The sequence below is a fragment of the Aspergillus lucknowensis genome (assembly GCF_044049455.1).
Source record: "Aspergillus lucknowensis strain CBS 449.75 chromosome Unknown BJX67scaffold_60, whole genome shotgun sequence".
NCBI lineage: Eukaryota > Fungi > Ascomycota > Eurotiomycetes > Eurotiales > Aspergillaceae > Aspergillus > Aspergillus lucknowensis.
The window spans coordinates 75564-98337 of NW_027263604.1; the positions used below are offsets into that span (position 1 = coordinate 75564).

General features: G+C 50.9%; 5 protein-coding genes across 5 annotated transcripts; 1 reads left to right on the top strand and 4 right to left on the bottom strand.

Annotated features, from left to right (window-relative positions):
- Positions 1-332: 332 nt before the first annotated feature.
- Positions 333-2413, bottom strand: BJX67DRAFT_385218 (putative HMG box transcriptional regulator; the record flags this gene model as incomplete). The annotated part of the gene is made up of 3 exons (XM_071033811.1): positions 333-1823; positions 1878-2023; positions 2104-2413. 3 exons carry the CDS (start codon positions 2411-2413, stop codon positions 333-335), a joined length of 1947 nt encoding a protein of 648 aa, XP_070881842.1.
- Positions 2414-4206: 1793 nt separating this feature from the next.
- BJX67DRAFT_365424 (uncharacterized protein) lies at positions 4207-5941 on the bottom strand. The gene is made up of 2 exons (XM_071030269.1): positions 5079-5941; positions 4207-5014 (listed from the first exon to the last, which is right to left on the bottom strand). The coding sequence occupies exons 1-2, from the start codon at positions 5325-5327 to the stop codon at positions 4277-4279; spliced, it is 987 nt and encodes a 328-aa protein (XP_070881843.1). The 5' UTR covers positions 5328-5941; the 3' UTR covers positions 4207-4276.
- A 176-nt stretch (positions 5942-6117) lies between these two features.
- On the top strand, positions 6118-7726 carry BJX67DRAFT_365427 (40S ribosomal protein eS6). Its single transcript, XM_071030270.1, has 5 exons — positions 6118-6294; positions 6415-6487; positions 6639-6659; positions 6735-7152; positions 7216-7726. Exons 1-5 carry the CDS (start codon positions 6190-6192, stop codon positions 7310-7312), a joined length of 714 nt encoding a protein of 237 aa, XP_070881844.1. The 5' UTR covers positions 6118-6189; the 3' UTR covers positions 7313-7726.
- A 164-nt stretch (positions 7727-7890) lies between these two features.
- Positions 7891-9554, bottom strand: BJX67DRAFT_365433 (ribose-phosphate diphosphokinase). The gene is made up of 4 exons (XM_071030271.1): positions 9357-9554; positions 9187-9278; positions 8727-9099; positions 7891-8661 (listed from the first exon to the last, which is right to left on the bottom strand). The coding sequence occupies exons 1-4, from the start codon at positions 9425-9427 to the stop codon at positions 8235-8237; spliced, it is 963 nt and encodes a 320-aa protein (XP_070881845.1). The 5' UTR covers positions 9428-9554; the 3' UTR covers positions 7891-8234.
- A 147-nt stretch (positions 9555-9701) lies between these two features.
- Positions 9702-22749, bottom strand: tom1 (E3 ubiquitin-protein ligase TOM1). Its single transcript, XM_071026761.1, has 6 exons — positions 22388-22749; positions 18411-22296; positions 14567-18355; positions 10585-14514; positions 10174-10518; positions 9702-10108 (listed from the first exon to the last, which is right to left on the bottom strand). Exons 1-6 carry the CDS (start codon positions 22433-22435, stop codon positions 10014-10016), a joined length of 12093 nt encoding a protein of 4030 aa, XP_070881846.1. The 5' UTR covers positions 22436-22749; the 3' UTR covers positions 9702-10013.
- Positions 22750-22774: the final 25 nt, after the last annotated feature.

A 22774-nucleotide genomic window follows, 5' to 3' on the forward strand; every position in this document is an offset into this window, starting at 1 on the left:
AGCCTCAGTGTCATTCTACAAAAAGTATAACTTACTGCCTCAGGCATCAGTAAGCTGAGCGGGATCTGAGCACCGATTGAAGATCATTATTGTCCAGCAATTCTGGGAATCTAAAGAGAATATAGGACTAGCCCAATATTTCTTGTGTTTCAAAAATAAAGGTTCCAATGTAGACCCAGTTCAAAGTTTCTCAAATTCCCTCTAGTCCCCCCTACCCATGGCGATCAGAAAACCTCCCAGTCAGAAGCCCAAGCATTGCTTCGCAAGACTTTAAAAGGGGGAAAAATTCAGACAAACAGAACTGACACTCAAATATAAAGCTCCAGTTTTGACTACTGGGTAAGGTAGTCTTCGATCTCAAAGCCTACTCGCCTCAGAACTTTATCTTCCAGCTCCTTCGGGGAATTGGCGGGCCTCCGTATGACAACCGTTCTTGCGTCATGCAGGCGGATCTCCACAGGATTGCCGCCAACCTGCTTCATCTCCGGCGCCTCGCACTCTCGCACGTAGACAGTGATATCAGGTCCGACACTAGCACGCCAGAGAGATGCCATCCACTGCCAATGATCCAGGGGGCCGAATGAGTCACCCAATGGCACTAGACAGGCGTACGCATCCGCTGTGGTGAGTTGGTACTGTGGAATCAATGCCACAGGTAATGGACCAGTACCGGCAGTCTCCGGAGGTGACGATGCGGTCTCTGACCCATTCTCGCTTGAAGCCGGCGGCGAGCTGATATGCATCTCAGCCGCTTTGGGAATGATGGTACGCGGCGATATACCGGGGGAGCCCTCCTCATCATTCCCCGAGCCCGGTTCCGCTGACGGGCGCGGAGCTTCAAACTTGACGAAGCTTTTTATTTCATCTGATATGTGATGCCACGACGATATGAGCTTCATGTACTCTATTGTGCCGTCGTTCATCTCCTCGGACTCCGCGCTACTCTCGCGTCGCGGCTGGCTTTCGGGTCCTTCGAAGATGCGCGTGTGGAATTTTCCTTCCTTCTTTAAGACGCGGCTAAGATATTCCGTCACAGCCTTAACCAAGGTGGCATCTTGTCCATCAACCGCGATCACGGGTCCCCGGCGCCGAGGGTCTCCTTCGCGGAAACTATACGGGAGAGGCGGTGAAATTTTCGCGAGCACTTTGATCCTATTTAAGAAGGGAATGTTCTTTATCGTCGCTTCTACGCTCGTCTCAGACTGCGGGAATGGAGTGGCCGGCGTGACTGATCCTGAAACAGGGGTTGTTGTTTGTAGCGGCGGAAGCTTAAGGCTAGGATCCAGCTGTGGCTGGTCTTTCACGGGGCGAAGTCCCCGTTGTGCCTGCGTGATCTGGCTGATCCCACGTGCGCTTACACTATCCGTACGTGAAGCATAAAGTGGTATAGGGTACGGAGTGTCGGGGGGACTCCTGTCGCGAGGGTGATCTGTCCTGAATGGCAAATGAGGATTGGTTCGTCGTCGCTTCGAATCCGGAGACTGGCTCCCGTTCTCATCCCATTGGCGCTGACGAGATTGGCGTAACTCTGCATGGCTCCCAAGCTTCATAATCCCCGGCCCCCGGTCCGTACTACAGCGCCTCGCCGGCACCGCATCTGACTGAGAAGGCCTCGCACTTGATACAGAGTCGCTAGAGGCGAAAACATTATCCGGAGACGCGGGTGGGTTCATTATACGGCCTCCACATCGGGTACAGATCGTTGAACCAGGAGGATTGTGGCTGATTCCCGAGCTCAGGCTCCTTGAAGTCCCATCGCGGCCATAGCGGCGTGGCTGGTATCGGTATTCAGGATATTGCTGCTGATGTCGTGCTTTCTCTTCCTGAGGTCGTATGGATTAGCAGACTATACGAGAGTGCGGACGCTCCTGATATACCTCTGCAAGGCTCTTCCACTCATCCTTCGTCGCCTGCGGGAGCTTCCTCCATTGCTCGCCAATTATCTTGGAGATTTCCGGGTTAGCCAAGCCGGGGTTCTGAGCTACCACAGCAGCTTGATAGTGCTGGCGGTATAGGATGAAGGCTAAGTCGACGAGAGTTAGCAAGTTGCCAGTAGTAGCTCACAACGCGTTAGGGCCGGAAGGAACAGGTAGGTTAATATACCATTCCGTGGTCGAGGTATTTTGGGATCTGGCTGACAGAGACAGAACTGGGTGACCGAATCTCTCGGGCCGGGAGCGTTCGACTTCACTGGACTAGAGGACGATGAACGCTCGGACACCGACGACGGCTCTCGATACGGGATGGTTTTGGATGTTAGGGCCGTGGCTGTCTTGGGGGCGTCGAGGGGAGCTGAGGATGAAGGAGCATTGTTCACACCAGCCCTGGTCCGATGGAGAGACGAGAGATTGACCTGATGTAGGCTCTCGGAGTAGCGATAGGAGGGAGCACCTTCCATTCGATGGTCGGTCATTGTGACGGCGTCGTTCATAATCTTGTGTTCGAGTAGGTTGCTGGTCGGCCTGGACAGAGAAGCTTGGGGAGAATCATAATGCAGAGCAGCGGGCTTAGGAAGAACTCGATCGTAAGACATTTATGGCACAAGCCTAAGATGAGGGAGACGCGGAGATGAATGGAAGAGGTGGAGGGAGTAGAGATGAAAGAAAGAAAGATGGGGGAGGGAACGGGGCGAAGAGATGCAGAAAGAAAGGAACCAAGCTGGAGAAGAAAGAAACTGGATATGTATAGGCAAGGCTAACTGACAGCCCTGTGCATGGATCAGGAAGCTCACAATAATGAGCAGTAGTCGCGACAAGAATAATAAAAAAATTAATCATAGAATAAAAATAATCAGGTCGGATAAATCAGATTCGCAATTCTCCTTTTGTCTTTGACACACCCAGCAGGTCTAGTCCAGTCCCGTCGTATACTGGGTCTGGAAGTAGTGGTTTCAAACGGAAGCCAGCGAAGCAGAGGCGGTTTGGGTTCAAGTCCTTTGTTCCGGATCCCACGCCTCTTAAAGGACGTGACGATGAACAGAGACTAACTAAGCCTTGTAGACTCTCTCCACTCCAACCCTGGTGCCGTCCAGGATCCGGTTCTTTATCCTCTGTTGGCTGCGAACACCCAGAACTGCATGAGTAAGGTAGCAGTGCCTGAGCAGTGGGGAGTCGTACCTCATAAGTCCAACGCGCCTCTGGAGTCCTGGACTCCGAAACTCCTGCATTTCCGGGCTCCTGGTTTCCTGGAGCCAAGAGCAAAGCCTGGTGTTGGTTAGTTATTGTTGTTCTTTGTTCTCTCTCCCGCATGCGGCGTGCTACAGGGGGTCAACCATCCAATAGCTTCGGGTTCCCACATCCACCTTCGCAGGACGTGGCAGGATAGCTTCATTTTTGGTGTGATTCCCAGCCAGTGACTGACAGTAGCGCCCTTCCAAGTGACTTATTTCTGCCTATTATGCATCCTCCAACCATCATCTGCGCCGTCACCAACAGAGATCTCCGAGAAACAAAGAAAGAAGCAAAGAATGCGAGAACAAAGAACCTGGCAGATCCGACCCCACTCAGTCTCTTGCCTACAACAGTAAGTGCAAGAGAATCGCTCAGTTGGCAGGTTCTCTTGATGCAGTCTTCATGGTTAAGGTGTTTGCTGGTTTGCTGGCTTGCCAGCTGCGTGAAGTGAGAGGTCCACTGTGACGCTCCAGCGCCGAATCTGGAGAATTCCATTTCAAGAGAGCCGCCTTCCCGACCTCGGGAGCCAGGCTAGAATGCCTCCCATGGTTTGCACACATTCCGATCCACCTTCCTCCAGCTTTCATCGTCACACGTTACAATTCTCCCCTTTTGCCGACGCTTCTTGATGGCCTTCGGTGCCAGTCGGCGGAAATACCACCGTGCCAGATTTCTGTCTATCCTAATCCTACCCTCTATCTTGCTGCGTGGGTAATCTGCGCTTGTCTACTTCCAACTTTGGGGGTGAACACCACGTCTACCGCTAGGAGCAGGGGCGTTTGGACAGGGTCCTCGCCAGCCCGTTTGGAGGGCCAGTTCTCCGCTCTGCCTGTTCGCTCGCGTCTGAGTCGTTTCGGGAGCCAGCTTTCCTCTCAAGGTCTCTGCGGAAACAGAGCGCATCCCTTTCCCCCAAGCAGTCGTTTACTGCCTTGTCGGTACGTGTACCTTGTTAGAAAATCTTTTGGAGGTCGATTCAACGGAGCCACATCTGCTCAATACCATGAAACACTTCTGAGCCCATAAGCCGGTGCGCAGATGATCCGAGTTGCATCTCATTCCTAAATCATGTCAGCTGCGCTTCTCGAATGACAAAGAGTCCCCAGATCTTACCAGAAGAGATACTTCTCCGGGTGCGCACACTGTTTTCTTTCTGATGTCGCCGTCCAACGCGGACTAGTTTCAACGCAAGCGCTGTCAACATTTTCCCAACCAGGGTCTTGGTTCTTTCCCAGTCCATTGGCATCTTCGAGACCGGCCGCGTACAGCTGCCGGTCTCGGATAAGGTCGGTGAGAAAAGATTCCGTGTCAAACAGATAAATCGTCCCTCTTCCCCATTGTTCTGCTGCGTTCCGTAGCTTACTGTTCCATTGCTGAACCAGCCTGACCGTGTCTTTGTAACGGGAAACATGCTTATCCCCTAGCGGGCGGAAGGCGGGAAGGAAAGTCACATCCGGGGCCAATGTCAGAATGATTTTGAGATCGTCACTGCCCCAGTTTTGAGAGAGCAAGTCAAGCTGTTCAGTGATGGCTCCAACGCTGCGGTCGATTGATTTGGTCGCCAGGTCGTAGTCCTTTTCAATCACATTCCACAAGTCCCAGACGCCGAATGAAACCACTACAATACTGTTATTGCGACGAGCATGGAGCACCTCATCGTCCAATTGCTTGATAGCTTTTGACTCAGTAGCTACCCACTGCTTCAGTTGGGTTTTGAAGTCAGCTAGTGGGAACTTGTACAAACTGGAGAAAGTGCTAGAGAGCTCCTCATTATCGACAACAGAGCCGATGTAGCTTCCTCTCAGAGACTTGGCGGTCTGCGCAAGGTTCTCGTGATAGCATGAGAACTAGATACACCACGTGGTTAGCTCCAAGCTCCCTTGTGTACCCGACTGTGCGCCAATGACCTACGAAAGAGCAAAGCCATTCGGTCCAAACATTGCCATCCTGGATCTCTTTGGCATTGCTGTCGCTCCAGGTATCGCCAAAAACAACCAGCCTCCGGTCAAATGAGGCTGTTGCTTGGAAATCCACGGTCGACTGATTCGGCCCACCGACTCGCCGGTAGTAAAGACGCTGGGAGCCGAGAAACAGCGCGGTAACGATGATGCTGAACGCCGCGAAAGCGCAGACGATGTGAAACTTGCTGGTAAGCCTCATTTTCGGGCGCTTATTTCAGAGTTCACAGAGGACCAACCCTGGCGATGACCAGGCTCGGCGCCGAGAGAATGGGGGATCAGCGAGCTTTCTTTGTCACTGTTTCGTGTTCCGGTTGGTCCTCGTCCACAACCCAGAAGTTGGGCCAAGGCGGGGGACGTTTGTTTCAGGAGGGGGAAAAAATAGACAAAGGTGAGCTAAGAATTTGGAGAACGGGAATAATGGTGGATATCAGTGTCGTGTGAGTGAACGACGGACGAGTGGAGGAGGCACAAGACGCTGGATGCAAGTTGAGGAGAGAAGGGACGGAAAAGCCGAGTTAAGCAGGTTAATCAGGTGAGGAAGAAGTAATCGGAGGGGAAGAACCCAAAAGATAGAGGAGATAAACACGTCTCTGCCATTCAGGAGAGAGGGGTTGGGGCGAAGGAAAAGGAGAGAGTCCCTGATGGCTTCGTCTGGAGTCAAGAGAAAGTTTCCCTCGTCTGGAGAACGACGGCATTAACTAGTGCATCGCATCAGCGATAGAGACAGTGCCAGGTACGCAATTATCGAAGAGTCATCCGTGTTCTTTGCAAAGAGTACCGCTTGAATGAAGTGATTCTGGTGAAAGAGCTGCTGATGACGCCAAGATCAATCTTCTCGAGATCTGCCTGAGGACGTTTGTTAATTAATGCCTCAGGTGTCAATGACCAATAACCCTATTAAAGTGCTTAGCCCAGATTGGCTAGCTGCTGAGTCAGCCGCCCACAGACCGAATTCTCGCTACACCAAAAATTCCCCGTCGTCGTTTGCTTGACCGACCGAACGCACCTCTCAATCGTCGACAATCCCGCGCCCTCCGTCTTGACTGCGCATCACCGTCAAGATGAAGCTTAACATTTCCTACCCGGCCAATGGGTCCCAGAAGGTTGTCGAAATTGACGATGACCGCAAGCTTCGTCCCTTCATGGAGAAGCGCATGGGTACCGAAGTCAGTCGATTCCTCCATTCCCGGTCCCCATCCATACACGACCACGAGAACAACCCAGAAGAAAAGAGCTCAATGAATGAGAACGAGTTGCTGATTGCGACGTATTCTTGGTTTTATTAGGTTCCCGGCGACTCCCTCGGCGATGAATTCAAGGGTTACCTATTCAAGATCACTGGTGGTAACGACAAGCAAGGTATGGGAGATATTTCGTTTTTTGGCGTCAGAATTGGGCTTGAGCGTGGATCCCGGGCATGATTTTGGGATGCTATACACGCTCCGGAAGGGAATTACTTGAACCTTTCAACAAGATGTCCAAAGGCTAACTGACTGTTTCTGGTCTGCAGGTTTCCCCATGAAGCAGGGTGGTATGTAGCGACTCACATCGCCGTCAAGAATTTGGCTGTGATTATCAGAAGAAGCGGAAACTTACCACTCTCCAGTTCTCCTCCCCACCCGTACCCGCCTCCTCCTCTCCGATGGCCACAGTTGCTATCGCCCCCGCCGCACTGGTGAGCGCAAGCGCAAAAGTGTCCGCGGTGCCATCACTGGTCAAGATCTTGCCGTCCTGGCACTCAGCATCGTCAAGCAAGGCGAGGGCGAGCTCCCAGGTTTGACCGACACTGTTGTTCCCAAGAGACTGGGACCCAAGCGTGCCACCAAGATCCGCAACTTCTTCGATCTCGACAAGAAGGACGACGTCCGCAAGTTTGTTATCCGCCGTACCGTCACTAAGGAGGGCAAGAAGGACTACACCAAGGCCCCCAAGATCCAGCGTCTAGTGACTCCCCAGCGTCTCCAGCGCAAGCGTCACAGGATTGCCATCAAGCGCCGTCGCGCCGAGTCCGCCCGCGAGGCTGCGTAAGCGCTCCCTCCGTTCCGAGAGTTAACGGCGTACTAATAGTATCTTTTTTTTTGGCTTAGTAACGACTACGCTAAGCTGCTTACCTCCCGCGTCCACGAAGAGAAGGCCAAGAAGGAAGAGCTTCGCAAGCGGAGGGCATCTTCGATGAGGAAGTAAAGGGTGTTTTGGTTTTTATTCTTTCTTTCTCTGGGGGTTTCTAATGTCGGGTTACGTATGTCTCTCTGTTATGGCTACGGAAAGGAAGGACACAGAGAAACAGAATCTCAAGACGCGACGGTCATGTCATCCACATCTTCCTTTTTTTGTAAAGAAAGACTTAGGGTAGCGGTGAAGCTCCCATGGGGCAGGGAAAGGAGCCTTCAGTTGCGGGAAACCTTGGGGGTGAGATAGCAACCGTGCTGATCTCTCCGCGATTTCTTTTCTGTTTTAACTGGGTAGTGGAGGAAAATAAAATCAAAATCCACATTCCAATGATGCCCTTGAAGAGCAGCTTGGAGCCTTCTTCAAAACAGGGGTTGGTTCATTCTCCAAGCGTCCTTTACTTCGCCGATTTGTATTCGTTGGCTCGCGGGTTCTCCGTAAATATACATTTGGATACCTCGACCGCACGAGAGCGTCGCCAACGAAGACGCCACTCTTCTATTGTAGTGGAATTCCGTGTTGATCCCCAAAGGCGGGTGGCCGGGATAATCCATCCAAGGGTTTAGCCCAAGTCTACGGGGAAGGAGATTTCATGATTTTGGTATCTAATTCTTTGGCAATATACCGAATAGGTAAAGAAATTAAAAATGAAAACAACATGAAAAATGAAACAAAAACTCCAAGTGGCATATCATAGGAATACACACAGATGCATCAACTCATCAACTCCAAATCGAGTGGCTCAAAGGAAAAAGGATAAATAGTGCCGGCAACTTTTCGTTCTGGACTCCCGTGACGGAAACAATAAGGACGAGATCGTCTAAGCTATGTCTGGGTTCATGCTTCGAAATTTGGAAAAAAAAAAAGAAGATTATCAGAACTCGGGGTACTAGTCCTAAGAGACGTAGAACAGCCCAGAAGAGGAAACTTCTCCAATCTAGGCCACTGTGTGCGAGAACAGGAAGCTCACGGATTCACCATTATGGGTGCGACGGCAAGCTTCCGCGAGGGTAGGGCTGATATCAATCGTCTGAATCTTATCACATTGCTCCTTCTTCTCCTGGTGAGGAACAGTGTTGGTCACAACTATGCGCTTCAGACAGCTGTTGTTCACGTTATCAATGGCCTTGCCAGAGAGAATGCCGTGGACGACGATCGCGTTGACTTCCTTCGCACCATGCTGCATCACCGTATCAGCGGCCTTGACGAGAGTTCCGCATGTGTCAGCCATATCATCAACGATAATGGCAACCTTATCTTTCACACTGCCGACAAGAACCATCCGCGAGACCTCATTCGGACGTGGACGCTCTTTGTGGATGAGAGCGAATTGCAGATCCAATCGATCAGCGATGGCAGTGGCTCTGGTACCCAACCAATCAACAGAGAATTCTCGAAAATCGCCTAGCACGGAGATTTTATTGCTTACCGCTTCGCACCACCAGCATCAGGACTCACGATCACACAGTTACTCACGTCAAGATTTTCCCGGATCCACTTCAGCATACTGGGCTCCGCATATAAATTGTCGACGGGAACGTTGAAGAAGCCTTGGATCTGGCTTGCATGAAGATCCATCGTGATAACATGGTTGCAACCAGCCGTCTGCAGCATGTTTGCCATGAGTTTGGCAGTGATCGGAGCACGGCTCTTGTCTTTCTTGTCCTGGCGAGCGTATGGGAAGTTCGGGATGACAGCTGTAATGCGTCTCGCAGACGCAGTTTTGCAGGCATTGATCATAATAAGTAACTCCATTAAGCCGTCGTTAATGTCGTTCGGCCGGGTGGATTGCAGAATGAATACTATAAACGACGGACAAGGACGCCAGTCAACTTTAATTGCCCGAGAAGAGTCTCATAACCAAGAGAGACCCGGTAAGGGGCTCATACCGTCCTCGTCTCGCACACTTTCTCCGATGGTGACGCTCGTTTCCTGGTTCGAGTACTGGAGAACCATAATCTTGGTCAATTCGATGCCGAGTCTGTCGGGCCGGGAGCGTGTCTTGTTAGTCCAACATCACAGGTAGGTAATTTTGGAATGGGTAGATGCCGTAACATACCTATCTGCTACCAGATTTGCCAGCTCCGGATGACTGTTGCCAGTCAAGAGTTTGATAGAATTTGTCGCCATTGTGGCTGAGACTGGGCCAAGGAGTCAGGAAGGGCGGGAGACAGCTGGCGATTGCAGTCCCGCATGTACAAAACTGCAGACAAGGGGGTAGAAAGTCTCGCCAGAAGAGCATCTGGATGACCTCCAAGAAAAGGCCCAAAAGAATTTCCCCCGCGGCCGGCAGCCAACCCTTTTTCTTCTTGCAATTCCCCGTGACCCCACCACATCCTCACCGCCCTCGATCCATCACGGCGACAAGGCGACAAGGCGACCAGGCTCCAATCATGTACAAATCGTCCAGGTCTGTCTTAGTATGAACAAATTCTTTCCTCAAAAAAATTCTGGCTGAAGTACGTGAAAGAGAAGGGGGATTTCAACTGCGCCTCGGTCCTGTCGACCTGCACTTCGATAGGGCGTCGGCCACAGCTCAACAAATCGTCCGCTTCAGGGCCAATTATCGGATTAATACATACACATGGAAGGCAGAAAAGTCACACAGAGAAGAACGCCGCCAAATGCTTGGACATTACAACAAGAAAGGGAATCGCTGCGGCGATAGCGGAGACAGAAGCTGAGGAAATTTTCCACAGGAAGATAGCCACCGAATCTATGCAAACCCGAAATATTCGCTGCCAGTAGTCATTGCTGTATACAAACGCTGCCGCAACGTTTCGTAGCTATCGTACTCAGGGAGATCGAGTTCTGTTCAGTGAATTAGCATGTCATGCACGAAGCCAAAATTGAGAAACACAAGATATAAAACTTACGGTTAAAGCATGTATGCGAGCTTGGCAGACGATCTTTGTTTCCATAGTCACGGTGGATGTTGAATCGGCTAACACCATTCATGCCCTCAAGCTCCTTGAATCCATTGAGAGGCACTTTGCTAGTACCTGTGACAAACTGCAACAATTTTGCGCGTTCTTCCTTATCAAATGAGCGTACGGCTCTCCAGAACCACTGTATCTGAGGGGATGATGCTGAGTAGTTGTGGTATTCAGTGTTCGCCTTCCAATCATCCACTTCGATTTCAGGGAGTCCAGAAATCAGTAACTCCAGCTCCTGTTCATTGAAAATGGAAATCAACTCTGGGGTGATGATTTCATGAAATCCTAATCCAAGCCGTTAGATGCGCATTACACAAAGCAAGGCGGGACTTCTGCCAATGTCAAGCATACCTTTGAGGAAATTGTCTAGCTGCTCCCGGACCGACACGACCAGACGGTAGTCAACCACTTTCTGAACGTACTCCTCTTTATTATCTTGAGTCACGGGAATATTCCGTCCATTTTCAATCAAATCGATAACCTGTTTTTCACCAAAGTCATCTGTCTCGACAGCGAAAGTCTCCGTGATGATGTCGGTAATATCATTCTCGAGCATCCAGAGAAGGGACTTATAGTAGTCTAGGTCGAGGGTCTCCATGTCCTTGATCGAAACGCTTCGGCTAAGGATACACTTATAGACCGCTCGACTGAAATGGCAATCAAGCACGCGGCCTTCGTACAAAGCTTTACCAATGATTCGGCCGATGAACTTAAAGAACATCAAATGCTCAGGGTTGACACCGCTCAGTCGATTGGGGTGGAATGTAGTCCTGTCGGCTGCAACTGGAATGAAAAGCGCGTAATCCGGATTGAACATTCCGCGAGCCAGCACTTGGAACCATTCTCTTGTCACACCGCCTGCATCAACGCCCTCTTCTCCATGGAAGCGTACATTTAGTTTTCCGTATTTCAACTCGTCAGCGCTCTTGAAATACAGAGACTTGAATGAGTCGAGGAAAACTTGGTCTCTTCTCACAGCCAACTGAAGGGGGGGATGAGGGTGGCGAGGCTCAGCCCCGCGTGAATGGAGTCGGCGAGTGAAGTAATTGCGCTTATTGTCAAACTCAAGTACCTTGGGATTCTTGACTAGCAGGGAGAATGTACCACTCATCAGTCGCGGATTTTGTCGAACCAGTTCGTTCAGTATTTTGCGGTGTTCTTCCGTGAACTTGAAGAATAGGCTCTCCATGTTCAGGCCGGCGTCGGCAGAGGTGCTTGAAACGGATAATTCTCGGCTATTCCTGCCAATGGAAGCATCTTTGAGGGTGGTGTTCTTACAAACAACCATCAAAGCTTCGACAAGAGGTAGAAGGATTGTGGCCACGTTCATCATGTTCTCCTTCTGGCGAACGAGGGTCAAACATTCACTGAGCCTTGTCCACAAGGGCCCGAAGGTTGAACTCTCATACAATGTCTGAAGAACATCCCCCTTGACCGTACCTTCAGCGTCATTACCTTTGGCTTTGTCCCCGCGGGTTGGGTCAAACAGATAATCAAGGGCCGTTAAGACACGAAGCAGCTTAGCCTGATCAGAACTGGCTGGGGAAAACTTCGCGAGTGCTAAGCCTTGCATATCGGTACCGGTCCGGGCTTCGTGAATATGGGATATCAATTCATCTAAGTCGAGGAGAATTGTTGTACTTAAGCTCTGTGCCTGGCTGACAAGCTCGTTCCCAATGGTGTCCCGAGCACCAGGGACGGCAGAGAGATTGTTGATGGTCGAAAGGGCGTCCCTGAAAATTTTTCCATTACACTCACGAGCCGCAAGGACATGAACAACCAGCTTCAAATTGAACTCAGGAATGACCGGCGGCTCGATTGTCCTTCTCCTATGCTTCTCTTCTTCGCCCTTGGCGGCCTCTGCCTTGGTGTCTGTTGAGGGTTCGTTTCGAGACTGCGCCGGGGGCGCGGCGGCTTGCGAGTCCACACTTTCAGGACGGGGAGGGACGTCCGTCATGTTGGTATCCGCCGCAGAGTCTCCAGCTCCTGACGTTCCAGATGCCTGTGCCTGCTCGGGCTCTCCAACTTGGTCACCAGTGGTACGCTCAGGTTGTTTGCCCTTGCTTTCTTCTGCCTGTTTCTCTTTCTCGCGGCGGAGGAGTAGAGTAAGGGGTTGGGTGATGCTTGCCAATAAGCTAGAGAGTTGCTCCATGCAATTCGGGCTTTCCAAGATCAGCTTCCTGTCAAGCAAAGAAAGCAATGCGTTAAGTGCGAATTTGTTGGCTTTGTTATCTTTTCCTTTCCCCTTACGCAACGCCTTCAGCTTCAAAGCGGATGACGGGTCATGCTCTGTGAGGAAGAACCATGCAATGTGGGGATTGTATTGGGACAAAAATGAGAGTGTCCCGAGACATTGCTGCACCACCATCATTGGAGTCACTTCGTTGCTAACGTTTGAGGAAGACTGGAAGCCGAGGCATTTTTTGACAGATTGCGGTGCCTTCTGAAGGGTAGAAGGTTTGGCACGTAGAGACAACTGAGCAAAACTACGTTCGATTGCCGATACATCAGTACTTCCGTCCTGCAGCACAGCGAGAAGAAGGCTGATAACTTCGATTCGGTTCTGGCGGTTTTCGCAAACGTTATGAAGGATGTCGTTTAGCTGGTGGCGCGCATTTCCTTGGAGAGGCATGAACATCAAACGAAGTAATGTAGCAACTCCAGCCTTGTCTAGCATTTGCACAATTTGACGACGTTGCTGTTTCTTAGGTTCCTGATCGTCGACTTGTTGCGTCCTATGTCGATGATCGATTCGTGGGATATCGCCAAATTGGGTGAGTCGTCCTCTCCCACCAGAAATAGCACGGGCTTCCGAAACAAATTCAGGCCCCAGAGTTGCGAGGAACTCGTCCGACTGCTCAGCAAGGACGACTTGGCGCAAAGTTGGATCGAGAGTAGCGAGGACGCTCGCCGGGTCCATGTCTTCGGCATGGGCAGGGGTCCCACCAGTTCCAACTTGCCTACGGGCGTTTTCTCGTTCTCGGCGACGACGGTCGGCTGCTTCCTGTTGAAGAAGCTCTTCCCGGATGTCCGCAGGTAATGCCTCAAGGAACTCGGGATTAATCTCACTGGGTTCTTCGCCTGCGGCTGCAGCCTGAGAGCGTTGCTCCGCTAGCTGCTGCATGATCACCTCTTCACGTAGCTCCTCAGGTAGGGCTTCAAGATATTCTGGGTCGATTTCCATCCCTGTGATGTCAAGCTGGCGACCCCTTATGGTGGTATGTACACGTTGAGCGGGTTCAACTGGGGTTGAATCAGCTTGAGCCTGCTGTGTAGCGCCGCTAGCTTCAGTGGTAAGATCAGTTTGCTGTACGTCGTCCATAGGCTCTGGAACGGCTCCTGACGGCGGGCGTTCCGCTTCTTGCTGTTCTCTCTCTTGTTGTTGACGGGCGCTTTCTTCCTCCTCCTTTCGCTTCCGCTCTTTCTCCTCCTCCTCCTTAGCGAGGCGTTCCTGACGTTCACGCTCAATACGTTCTTCCTCTCGTCTTTTGTGCTCCTCCTCCAATTGCTTTTCTCGCTGCTTTTGTTCCTCGATAGCCGGCGGGACAAGAATTTTTAAAAGTGAGTTGACCACACGCTGGGTTTTTTCAACATAGTTGCTGCTGAACAGAATGCGGGCTTCTTCTTGCCAACGGCTTCGAGTCGTTGCTAGGGCGAAACCGACGGCCTGAGAAGGGTCATCCCGAGTCCGCGGGGGAGGGGCTTGAGTCCTACCCAACCCGAACATGTCCTGAATGCGGTTCGGTAGGATAGCGTGTCTATCAACATGGACGTGAATGCCATCTGGCCGACTGACCACACCGAAACCTGGTCCACCCTGGCCGATGGCCTGCATGATAGCATGCATAAAGCTGACGGGGCTGTCCATAGGCAGCAGGCGCCCCGTCGAAACTGGCTCCATTCCATGTATCCAGTCTGTAAATGCTTCGTTACCAGCGCCACGACGTTGTCCGGGGGCCTCAGAGCCGCGATCGGTTCGGACCAGGAGCGGGTTCGTGCCGTCATCGTTGCCACGTGCTGGGATTTGCGTCCGATGTAGGCGGTACGGTTGGATCGGAACCACTCCGTGTCGGTTAGGCATCATGCCAGTCACTGCAGCCCACGCTGGGTTATGGCCACGGAAACGTTGATGGTGGTGATGACCCCGCGGCATTGGCGGCTCATCCCCGTCCCATCCCCATGGGTCAATGAGATCGTCATCATCGTCGAAGCCGTGATAAGAGGCTTGGTCTTCGTCGGCATCTTCAAGCTCCTCTTCCAGCTCATCAATCTCTTCGTCTTCTTGAATAATGTTAGCAATGAACTTAGAGTGATTCAGGGGAAGTGTGCGAACCTTCATCCTCATTCAAATCGTCGTCAACAATGTCATCATGTAGATCGCCCAAGCTGTCCGCCTGTAGATCTTCAACGCCACCCGCAGCCTCGTTTAGAGCACGGAAGATGTCATCGAGACGCTGGCCATCGTCGTGTTGGTCAGATTGCCGGATATCGGCCAACTCGTCCTCGAGTTCGTTCATGATATCGACTTCGTCATCATCTCCGGACATTCCTGGGTCCCCCCACCCATCGTCATCCCCTTCGTCGAGGCTCTCGTTATCCCGGTCACCAGTAATCTCGCCGGCGAGAATTTCGTCGTCCATGTCAGATTGATCCTCGCCCTCATCCTCATCATCGTCATCATCGTCATCATCGTCGTCATCCTCCTCGTCAATGACAACCTCAATATCCATTCCAGAATCGCCAGGGAGACCTTCAATGGGCCCAACACCCTCAATCTCCTCCTCCTCGTCGCTAATTACCTCACCATCATCGTCCGGCATATCTTCTTCGTAGTCCATTTCCTCTCCGTACTCATCGTCGTACATTTCATCATCCTCCTCCTCTGACTCATCGGAACTAGTTTCCTCTTCGTGACGAGGCTCTAGCATGCCCAATGTCGAGTGTCGAAACAGATCAGGGGTCTCTTCACGCTCGTCATCCATATCCGAAACAGAAGTTGCGGAGGAAATTTCGTCCTCTTCTGATTCGCCAATGGTGGAAATATCCGAAGTTTCGCTCAAGATCACAGCGGTCTGCGTCAGCTTGTTTAGAGGACGTAAGATGTACTTTATAACCCGTTTAGATGCCGGGAAATTCAGATCAATCTCTGACACAGATGCCGTGAGAGCAGAGATAAAATGTTTCTCAAACATCGTTCTGGCGAGTTGTTTCGTGGAAGACGGGAAGGCAGTGTCCCCAGAGACAAAAGCATAACCACTAAGCATCTTGTCGAATAAATCGGCAAGCGACATGATTCGGGAATACTTAACATCCAATGGCTCGGCAGAAGCATTTGCCTCTTTATATGCTCTTAAGGCATGCTCCAGGACAAATCTTCGCACAAAGGCCAGCTCCGGTTCATCATCCTCATTAAAATTCTGGTCGTTACGTCGCCTTCCGTGGCCGCCAAATTCTCCGGTTTTTGTGCAAAGAGCAACCAGGACTCGCATCGTCCAAGCAGATGTGTTACTACGCTTCTTAAAAGCGACAGATTCATCATGATCCATGGTACCGACAGGCACCAAAACATTGAGAAGGTAGTTAAGGATACCAGAACGGGGCTTAGATGGTGTTGCTGTTAGAGGGTCCGCTTTACGCGAGAAGTTAATGAATTCGACCTTCGTCTGATTGTACGACGAAAGTAGTTCTGTCAGGCACTGAAGTAGGAAACACCGATAGATGTAAATTGGATGATCATCGGCTTGGAACGCGGGCTTCTCTTGCTTCTTGGGATTTCGCGAGCCATGTAAATCGGTGCTTGATACAGACGGCGCAGGTTCATCGGTCGACATCTCTATATCGGTCTGCGGCTCCGACTGATCGGGGGCGGAAGTGTCTGGGTTGTCTGCGGGCTCTTTATCCTCGACATCTTTGTACGATAAAAGCTCCGAAAGCAGATAGTGGATGACCCCGTCTGGGTGTTCTACAATAGGGGCCTTCAATTCCGTAGACTTCCCTTTCTCCTTACCCTCTTGAGCGTCGGACTTCCTCTCGTCAATATTGGGTGTAGTTTCGGCACCCTGGTTCATCGTGACCTCTGGTCCAGTCTTATTTTCCGGCTTAAGTGTGAGAATCTGAGGGCGTTGTCGGTTATCGTACCGCTGTAATTTAAGCTTGTCGTTTGAAACTTCCGTGAATATCTCTGGAGACCGAAGCACAAGATGATACATTTGTCGGACATAACCCGTCGTATCGACCTGACGAGACGATTTTGACTCGAAATTAGAGACAATCTCACTCCTCATTATCTGTCGGATTGTCTCCTCGTCTTCGATTATATGCCTCAAAATGAGCATGAAGGCACCTTGGAGCTTCTCGTTCGTAGAGCTTGACAGTTGCTTTACCATGACAAATAAACGCTGCAAATTTCGCTTTTCTCCTAGTCGAGTTGCAATACTGCGAAGTCTGGTAAGAATCACCAAGATTCGACAAACCGATAGAGCTAAGGTGTCATCTTTTCCGATCCGAGGAAGAATCTCGACGAGAGCTTCGAATAATTGTATTTTCTCGTCATTAGACACGAGAGGTTCTTCCAATTGAGCCGGTCCGTCATCCTCTGGGCTTGGATTATCGTTATCAGGTAAGGTCCAGCGGATTTGAGGTGGTTGAGAATCGTCGGATAGCAGCTTTTCTAGCACAAGCAAAACGTGTCCTACCCAGGGGAATGATTCCTCCGCGGTCTTCTCCACTGGGACTGAGATAAACTGAAGGAATATTGAGAAACATTCCTTCAGCTCTGCGAGTGTAGCATTGTACATTTCCCTATCCTGTACAACCAAAGCTAGAAGATGAGCGTATGCGGCAACTTTCTTGCCGGTAGCTTGAAAGTTCTCCATCTGCAACGAGACCAATGATTGTACAAGAAGCTCTCCAACCTCTTTTCTGAAGCTTTCTGGATCACGATGTTTCTTGACGGCGGATGCAATTAAATCAGACAATTCGAAGGAAACATCATGGTGGTCATTGAGGACATCTAAGCACCGCTCAATCAAATTTGATCGCACCTTCTCCCTTTCGGTATCCAGATCTTCGACCGTGGTCAGCTCACGTCGACTCGTAGGTTGTTGGTCAGGGCGCTGCTCTGTAGTGTCAAATGAGCTGCTCATCCGCGTATTGCTAGGCTCCGGGTTATTGCCAGCTGCGTTATCTTCTTGGTCGTCGTCTCCGTGCCCTTGGCCCATGAATTGAGTTAGAGCTCTCGTGATCTCTTCCGGCATCCCCTGGCCTTGGTCATGATTGTGACCGTCCTCCGTGGATTGCCCTGTTGCCCGGGCCAGGAACATGGAGAAAGATTGGTCAAAGAAGGAGTTAGGATCAAAAGGTGGGGGGTTTCCACCAGCCGAGTCCTCCGGCCCCTCCCCGCCAGATGCTGTATTAGAACGAGCCGATTCCATGTCGCTGGGCGGCGGTGGTGCAAGATCGGGCACCCTCAGGTACCTCTGTGCCCTGCAATATTCCTCGGCAGCAGCCTGAACGTTATTGCAGCGGTATAAAGCCTCTTGGACAAGCCGACTGTCGTATCCTTTCTCTTGTAATGCGTTAACTCGCTCCCTGTTGATAGGAAATGCTTTTCTTTGCACATCGGTCAATGCCGGCTGTGGGTGGGAACGCCGGGCAGCCCCAGTTTCGTATTCACCATCGAGTGACGAACGCAAGATATCGACCATACATTTGACAACAGAGCTTGTAGATTGTGTTGCAAAATCGGAATTCCACATTTTCCGTGCTATCGGCAGAATTTCCGTTCGAAGTTCCACCAGAAACTGCCCCGGCTGGAAGTAGTCAGTACGGCCACGTTCTCGGTCACCACTCGTCATTGCTTGTGTTTGGCTAGAGTCTACAATGCTTTTCCCGGAAGCTAGTTCGGCGAAGAAACTGAGAATGATCTTAATCCCTCCGTAAGCGGACGTCAATCTCGCCGACACATCGCTTTCATAGTCTGATACTGAGTCTGGTGGCGTAAGGTTGTTGACCTCGCGGACGAAAAGATCACAAACATCCTGTAGTACCTTCAGGCCACCGTTCCTCTTGAAAGCGAACAGCACGAGTGTAAGGTAATGAGAGTGATGGCGATCCGGTGCAGCTGTGGCAAATATATCAGTTTCTTGGAACGAGGTGAACATAGGGGAAAGATTTACCTTCAAATAATAAATGAGAGAAGGATGACAGAATAACAATAAGGTATGCAAATTTGAGTTTTGGGTTGCCACTGGCATTTGCAGGCTTGAACTGCAATTGTTCGAGCACAGCGCCAGCAATAACGTCCGCCACCGTGGTCGCATTTTGTTTCTGGTAAGCGTCAATACGCCGCTTTCCAATTAGGCAAAGGCCCAGGTTATGAAGGAATCCAGTAATGGAGGAAGGCAAAGAGCTTAAGAGATAGCGAAGTGCCTGCACATTCTTGAATGCCACACCGCCTTCAGGGAGCTTCTCAGAACCGCCGTCGATCGGTTGCTGAGGAGTCGCGGGATTCGCAGGACTACTACTGGGTAGTCTATCTTGTCGAGGTTCGGGTGTAAGTAAGTTAGATACTCCCTCATTCAAGAGTACAGAATTATCGATAGGTCGCTCCGAAGGGGTTGGCTGGACTCTTGTTGCCTGATCCCAGGTATCCGGAATGTTCTTTTCAAGTAGAATCTCCTCCCACACGCAAGCGGCATGTAGGCGACCTAGCTTTTTTACGAGCGAATTGTACCGATCGGCTAGATTGACTTGGGCAAAAGCAGAAGTCTGTTGGGTCGGCCTCGATTGATACAGGGGGAGGGAAAATGCTTCACGAAGGAGGTCCGTAAGTATCAGGGCCGATACCAAGTGTTTCGCAAAGAAAGTTCCGTTGTCTCTGGGACTCTTGACTGATTCGTCAGTCGAGGCGGCTGACTTCTCGTGTCCCTCCTTGTCTAATTGAACCAAAGGGGTAAAGAATCCCTGCTCAGAGGACGACCTCCAGAAATCTCCTAGCATATCAATCGTCCGCTCGGCCCGAGAAACAAGCGATGGAATGACCAGATGAGGCTTGGTTTCCGCGAGCATGTGGACGAGTACCGTTAATTCTTGGTTGGCATCGGTACTGTGGAAATCGAAAGGGAGGCTTTGCAGAGTGGCAAGATCTAAGATGAACTCGACGCCGCCAGACTCGATGAAGTACGTGCAGTTAGACTGGTTTTCGAAGAAAGCTCCCAAGAACCGCAAGACGGGGAACAGATAGTCCGTTATAGTCAATCCATCCTTGTCCTCGTCCTTGGGTTGAATTTGAGCGTCCAGAGGTGGGAGAAGCTCGCTCACATTTCCCATGCGCAGCTTCCCCCCGTCCGGGAGTGATGCATCGTTGTTAATGCTTGGGATACCATATCCCAAACTGGCCTCAGAGCCATCATGCTGGAAGCCATCGAAACCAATCGCCTTCAGCAACTGCCATGATTCCCCTGAGACTATGGGGGTTGTCTTCGAATCTTCTTTCCATAGCTTGGCACCCAAACCATATGACCAAGCTTTGGCCCTGCACAAAAACCCAACACGTGCCACCATCACCATGACCGCAGTCATGATCGATGATTTTAAAGCCGGGTGATGGCGAACAAGCTCATCGAATGTACTGCCCAAAGACCGAACAAGATTCGTCTCGTCCTTGATGAGACACTTGATATGCGCAGGACTTTCAAATATCTCAAAGAAGCTCTCCAATGCGTGGGACGATTGAAAGAGCTCCAGTCCAGACCCATTAAGGCAGATTGCCCCGAATGCTGAAGGTATGCACGATAGGGCTTCCGTAGCGGGCACAATACCCGGTGCCAAATGAGCATCTTTAGGTCTTGCGACAATATAGTCTCTGGGTTTCTGCTCATCACCACCCAAGAAGCTCGTGGTTACGGTTGATGCGGTGGCTTGTTCACCTTCTGCTTCAGGTGGTGGAGCCTCTGTACTTTCACTCTCAGAAACCCCAAGACGCGAGAGAGTAATGGCCTCAAGAAAGCTCTTGCTCAAACCAGCCTCAGCAATGACCGCATAACTAGTGGGCTCATTATGAATGAAGCTGCTCAGGATATTTACCGCGTTACTCCAAACATGGGAGCCGAATATTGGGGCGTTACCGATCACAAGGCGTAGGGAAGTTAGCAGCTGTGGAGAGTCAATCAAATTCCGGAGGACGCGGTCAAATCCACCGCCATTATGCTGCATGATGTGATTGACGAAACGGAACAGCCAGCGGAGCGTCTGTTGCTGGAAATATGGGATTTGGTAATCGATTGACGGCGTTTTATAGAAGTCTGGAATCCCCGCCCCCCGAGATACATTCTCAAATGACGATTTGGTCTCAAAATCAATCAAATCTGAAAGTGCATCAAACCCCTTGGCATTAGTCAATATCCCAAATGCATCACGGACAGCAAGCACGAAACTGTCGAGAAATTCCATAACACGAGAATAGACGCGACGGGCCTTGTCGGTGCGAAGATTCAGGACGTCCACAAACATAGGAATCAGCCCAGCAGCTACAAGGGTCTCTGGGGTTCTAGTGCTCGACCCAGGAAGTGTGCGGAGAAGGGCTAGAAGAGCGTCTCTCCATTCATCATGGTAGCCATCGTCGTCCTCATCGCTCTCCGAGCTCAATTCGTTGACAGCTTTGCGGGTCAAGAACATTAGAACCCCATGGTTCACGTTGACGCTCAAGGCGGCGCAGACGTCAATCGCCCGGGCTTTGTGCTTAGCCAATGCATCAAGAGCCTGGATAGCGAACGTCTGGGCCATTCGGGTAACCGAAAGGTCACCACTTGCCCCAAGGTGAACAAGTTCGCCCAGTTGGTAGGCCAGTTGAAGGCGCTTGGGTTGCTCCATGTCGAATTGAAGAATTTTCTGCTGGAAGAGCGGTTCTGGATATATGTAAGCCAAATTTGTGATGGCTAGAATCTTTATGGAAAGAATTCGTTCTCTAGTTGACTGTGAGGTAACTAGCCCCTTTGCCGTGCGGACCCGATTGAGTAATTCATACTTTGAATCATCTGGGACATCTTCAGAGTGTGACAATATAATTTCTTCAGCGGGTGAAGAAGAGATTGTCGAGTTGGGAATTTCCAAAATCTTTCCACCCGGCAACGTTTCATTCAGTCTCCCGATTGGTGTATTGACTACGGAAGTAGGCGACTCCTCCGTGGGCGGGATACGGCCCGTTCTCGGGGTAGTGCTAGAGTGACTCCGACGGAGAGGCGTGGGTGTAGAAGGGGCGTGCGTTACGGGAGCCCCGAGTCCGCTCTCAGGGCCATTTTTTCCTTGTTCGGCGGAACCTGGCGGGTAGTAGAGTAGACTGACGTGGCCCCACTCATCCCAACCATCGGTCTCTCGCGTCAGAGAAGTCAAATCATTTGCATTATGTGTCGTTTGCGGTACCTTATCCTTGATCTTGGCGCCGGGTGGTGAGGGAGCCGGTCGTCCATGGAAAGTAGGGCGGGAATAAGGAGCTGCAATCTTCTGCAGCTTCTCAAGATCAAGGTTGTAATGGGCCGCTAACACGCTCTGCTGGATGTGAGAGCCACCTCGATGACGTGAATGATACCTCTGTGCCAAAGAAAGTGACAGACGAAGTGTAGATTGAAGAAGAGTTAGTGACGTGGTGTTGAGCAACTCCCCCAACCGCTCACTGCTATTGTACAAGCTGCGGTTGCCACATTTCTCCAAGAGAAGTCTAGAGAAATCAAGGACGGCCTCCAAGAGTTCTCTATCCCCCTCCGGGCCATATCCCAGAGCGGCAAGCTTAGTCTCGATATCTCGTGAGCCTAGCCCTGGGTCTTCGCTCGTATAGCAGTGGATGAGGAACTGTTGGCCGAAGGACGTCGTCTGGGGACCATTTCCGAGACCGTATCTCTCAATGACGGAGGCCAGAATATCGTCAAAGCGATTCAGGACATTGATCCAGTGATACAGATCGCCTCTAGGGAACGGCCAGATGCGAGAAAATGTGTGCAGGTGCGAAGGAAGGTCTGGAACCGGAATGGTTGTCGCACCGGTTATGAAATCCGCAAGATAGGGAGACTGATGCAGCGAGAAAATTTTTTTCAGCTCAATTCTGACCCGCCGAAAAGGTAAAGGGTACGATATATCATGAAGGGGCGGAAGAACTTACAAGTGTAGCCTCATGCTTCTGTCCTGCAACTTTCTTAATTCTCCCCATGATGGCTGAGGTTGAGCAATCAGGCAATCATCAGGAAAGGCCAGAAGTCCAGGAGAGTACCTCCTAGAGAGGATGAAGGAATCCAGCTGAGAAAGACCGATGCGGGGAGGTGAGGTGTGAGAGAATCTTTTGGGACTTTTTTTCTTCCCGGTTCAGAAGGGGAAAGCAAGACGGAGGAAAAGTGAAGGTTCGGCTGGCTTCGATGGGTATCGTAGACCGAGTTCGTGAATGATATAACTAAGTTTACCAGATACTAGAAACGGAGTTCTGGTGATTCAGGGAAGGGACGCGGAAATGATTTGGACTCGGCTGGTTAGTCAGTAGCAGGAGGTTAACTTC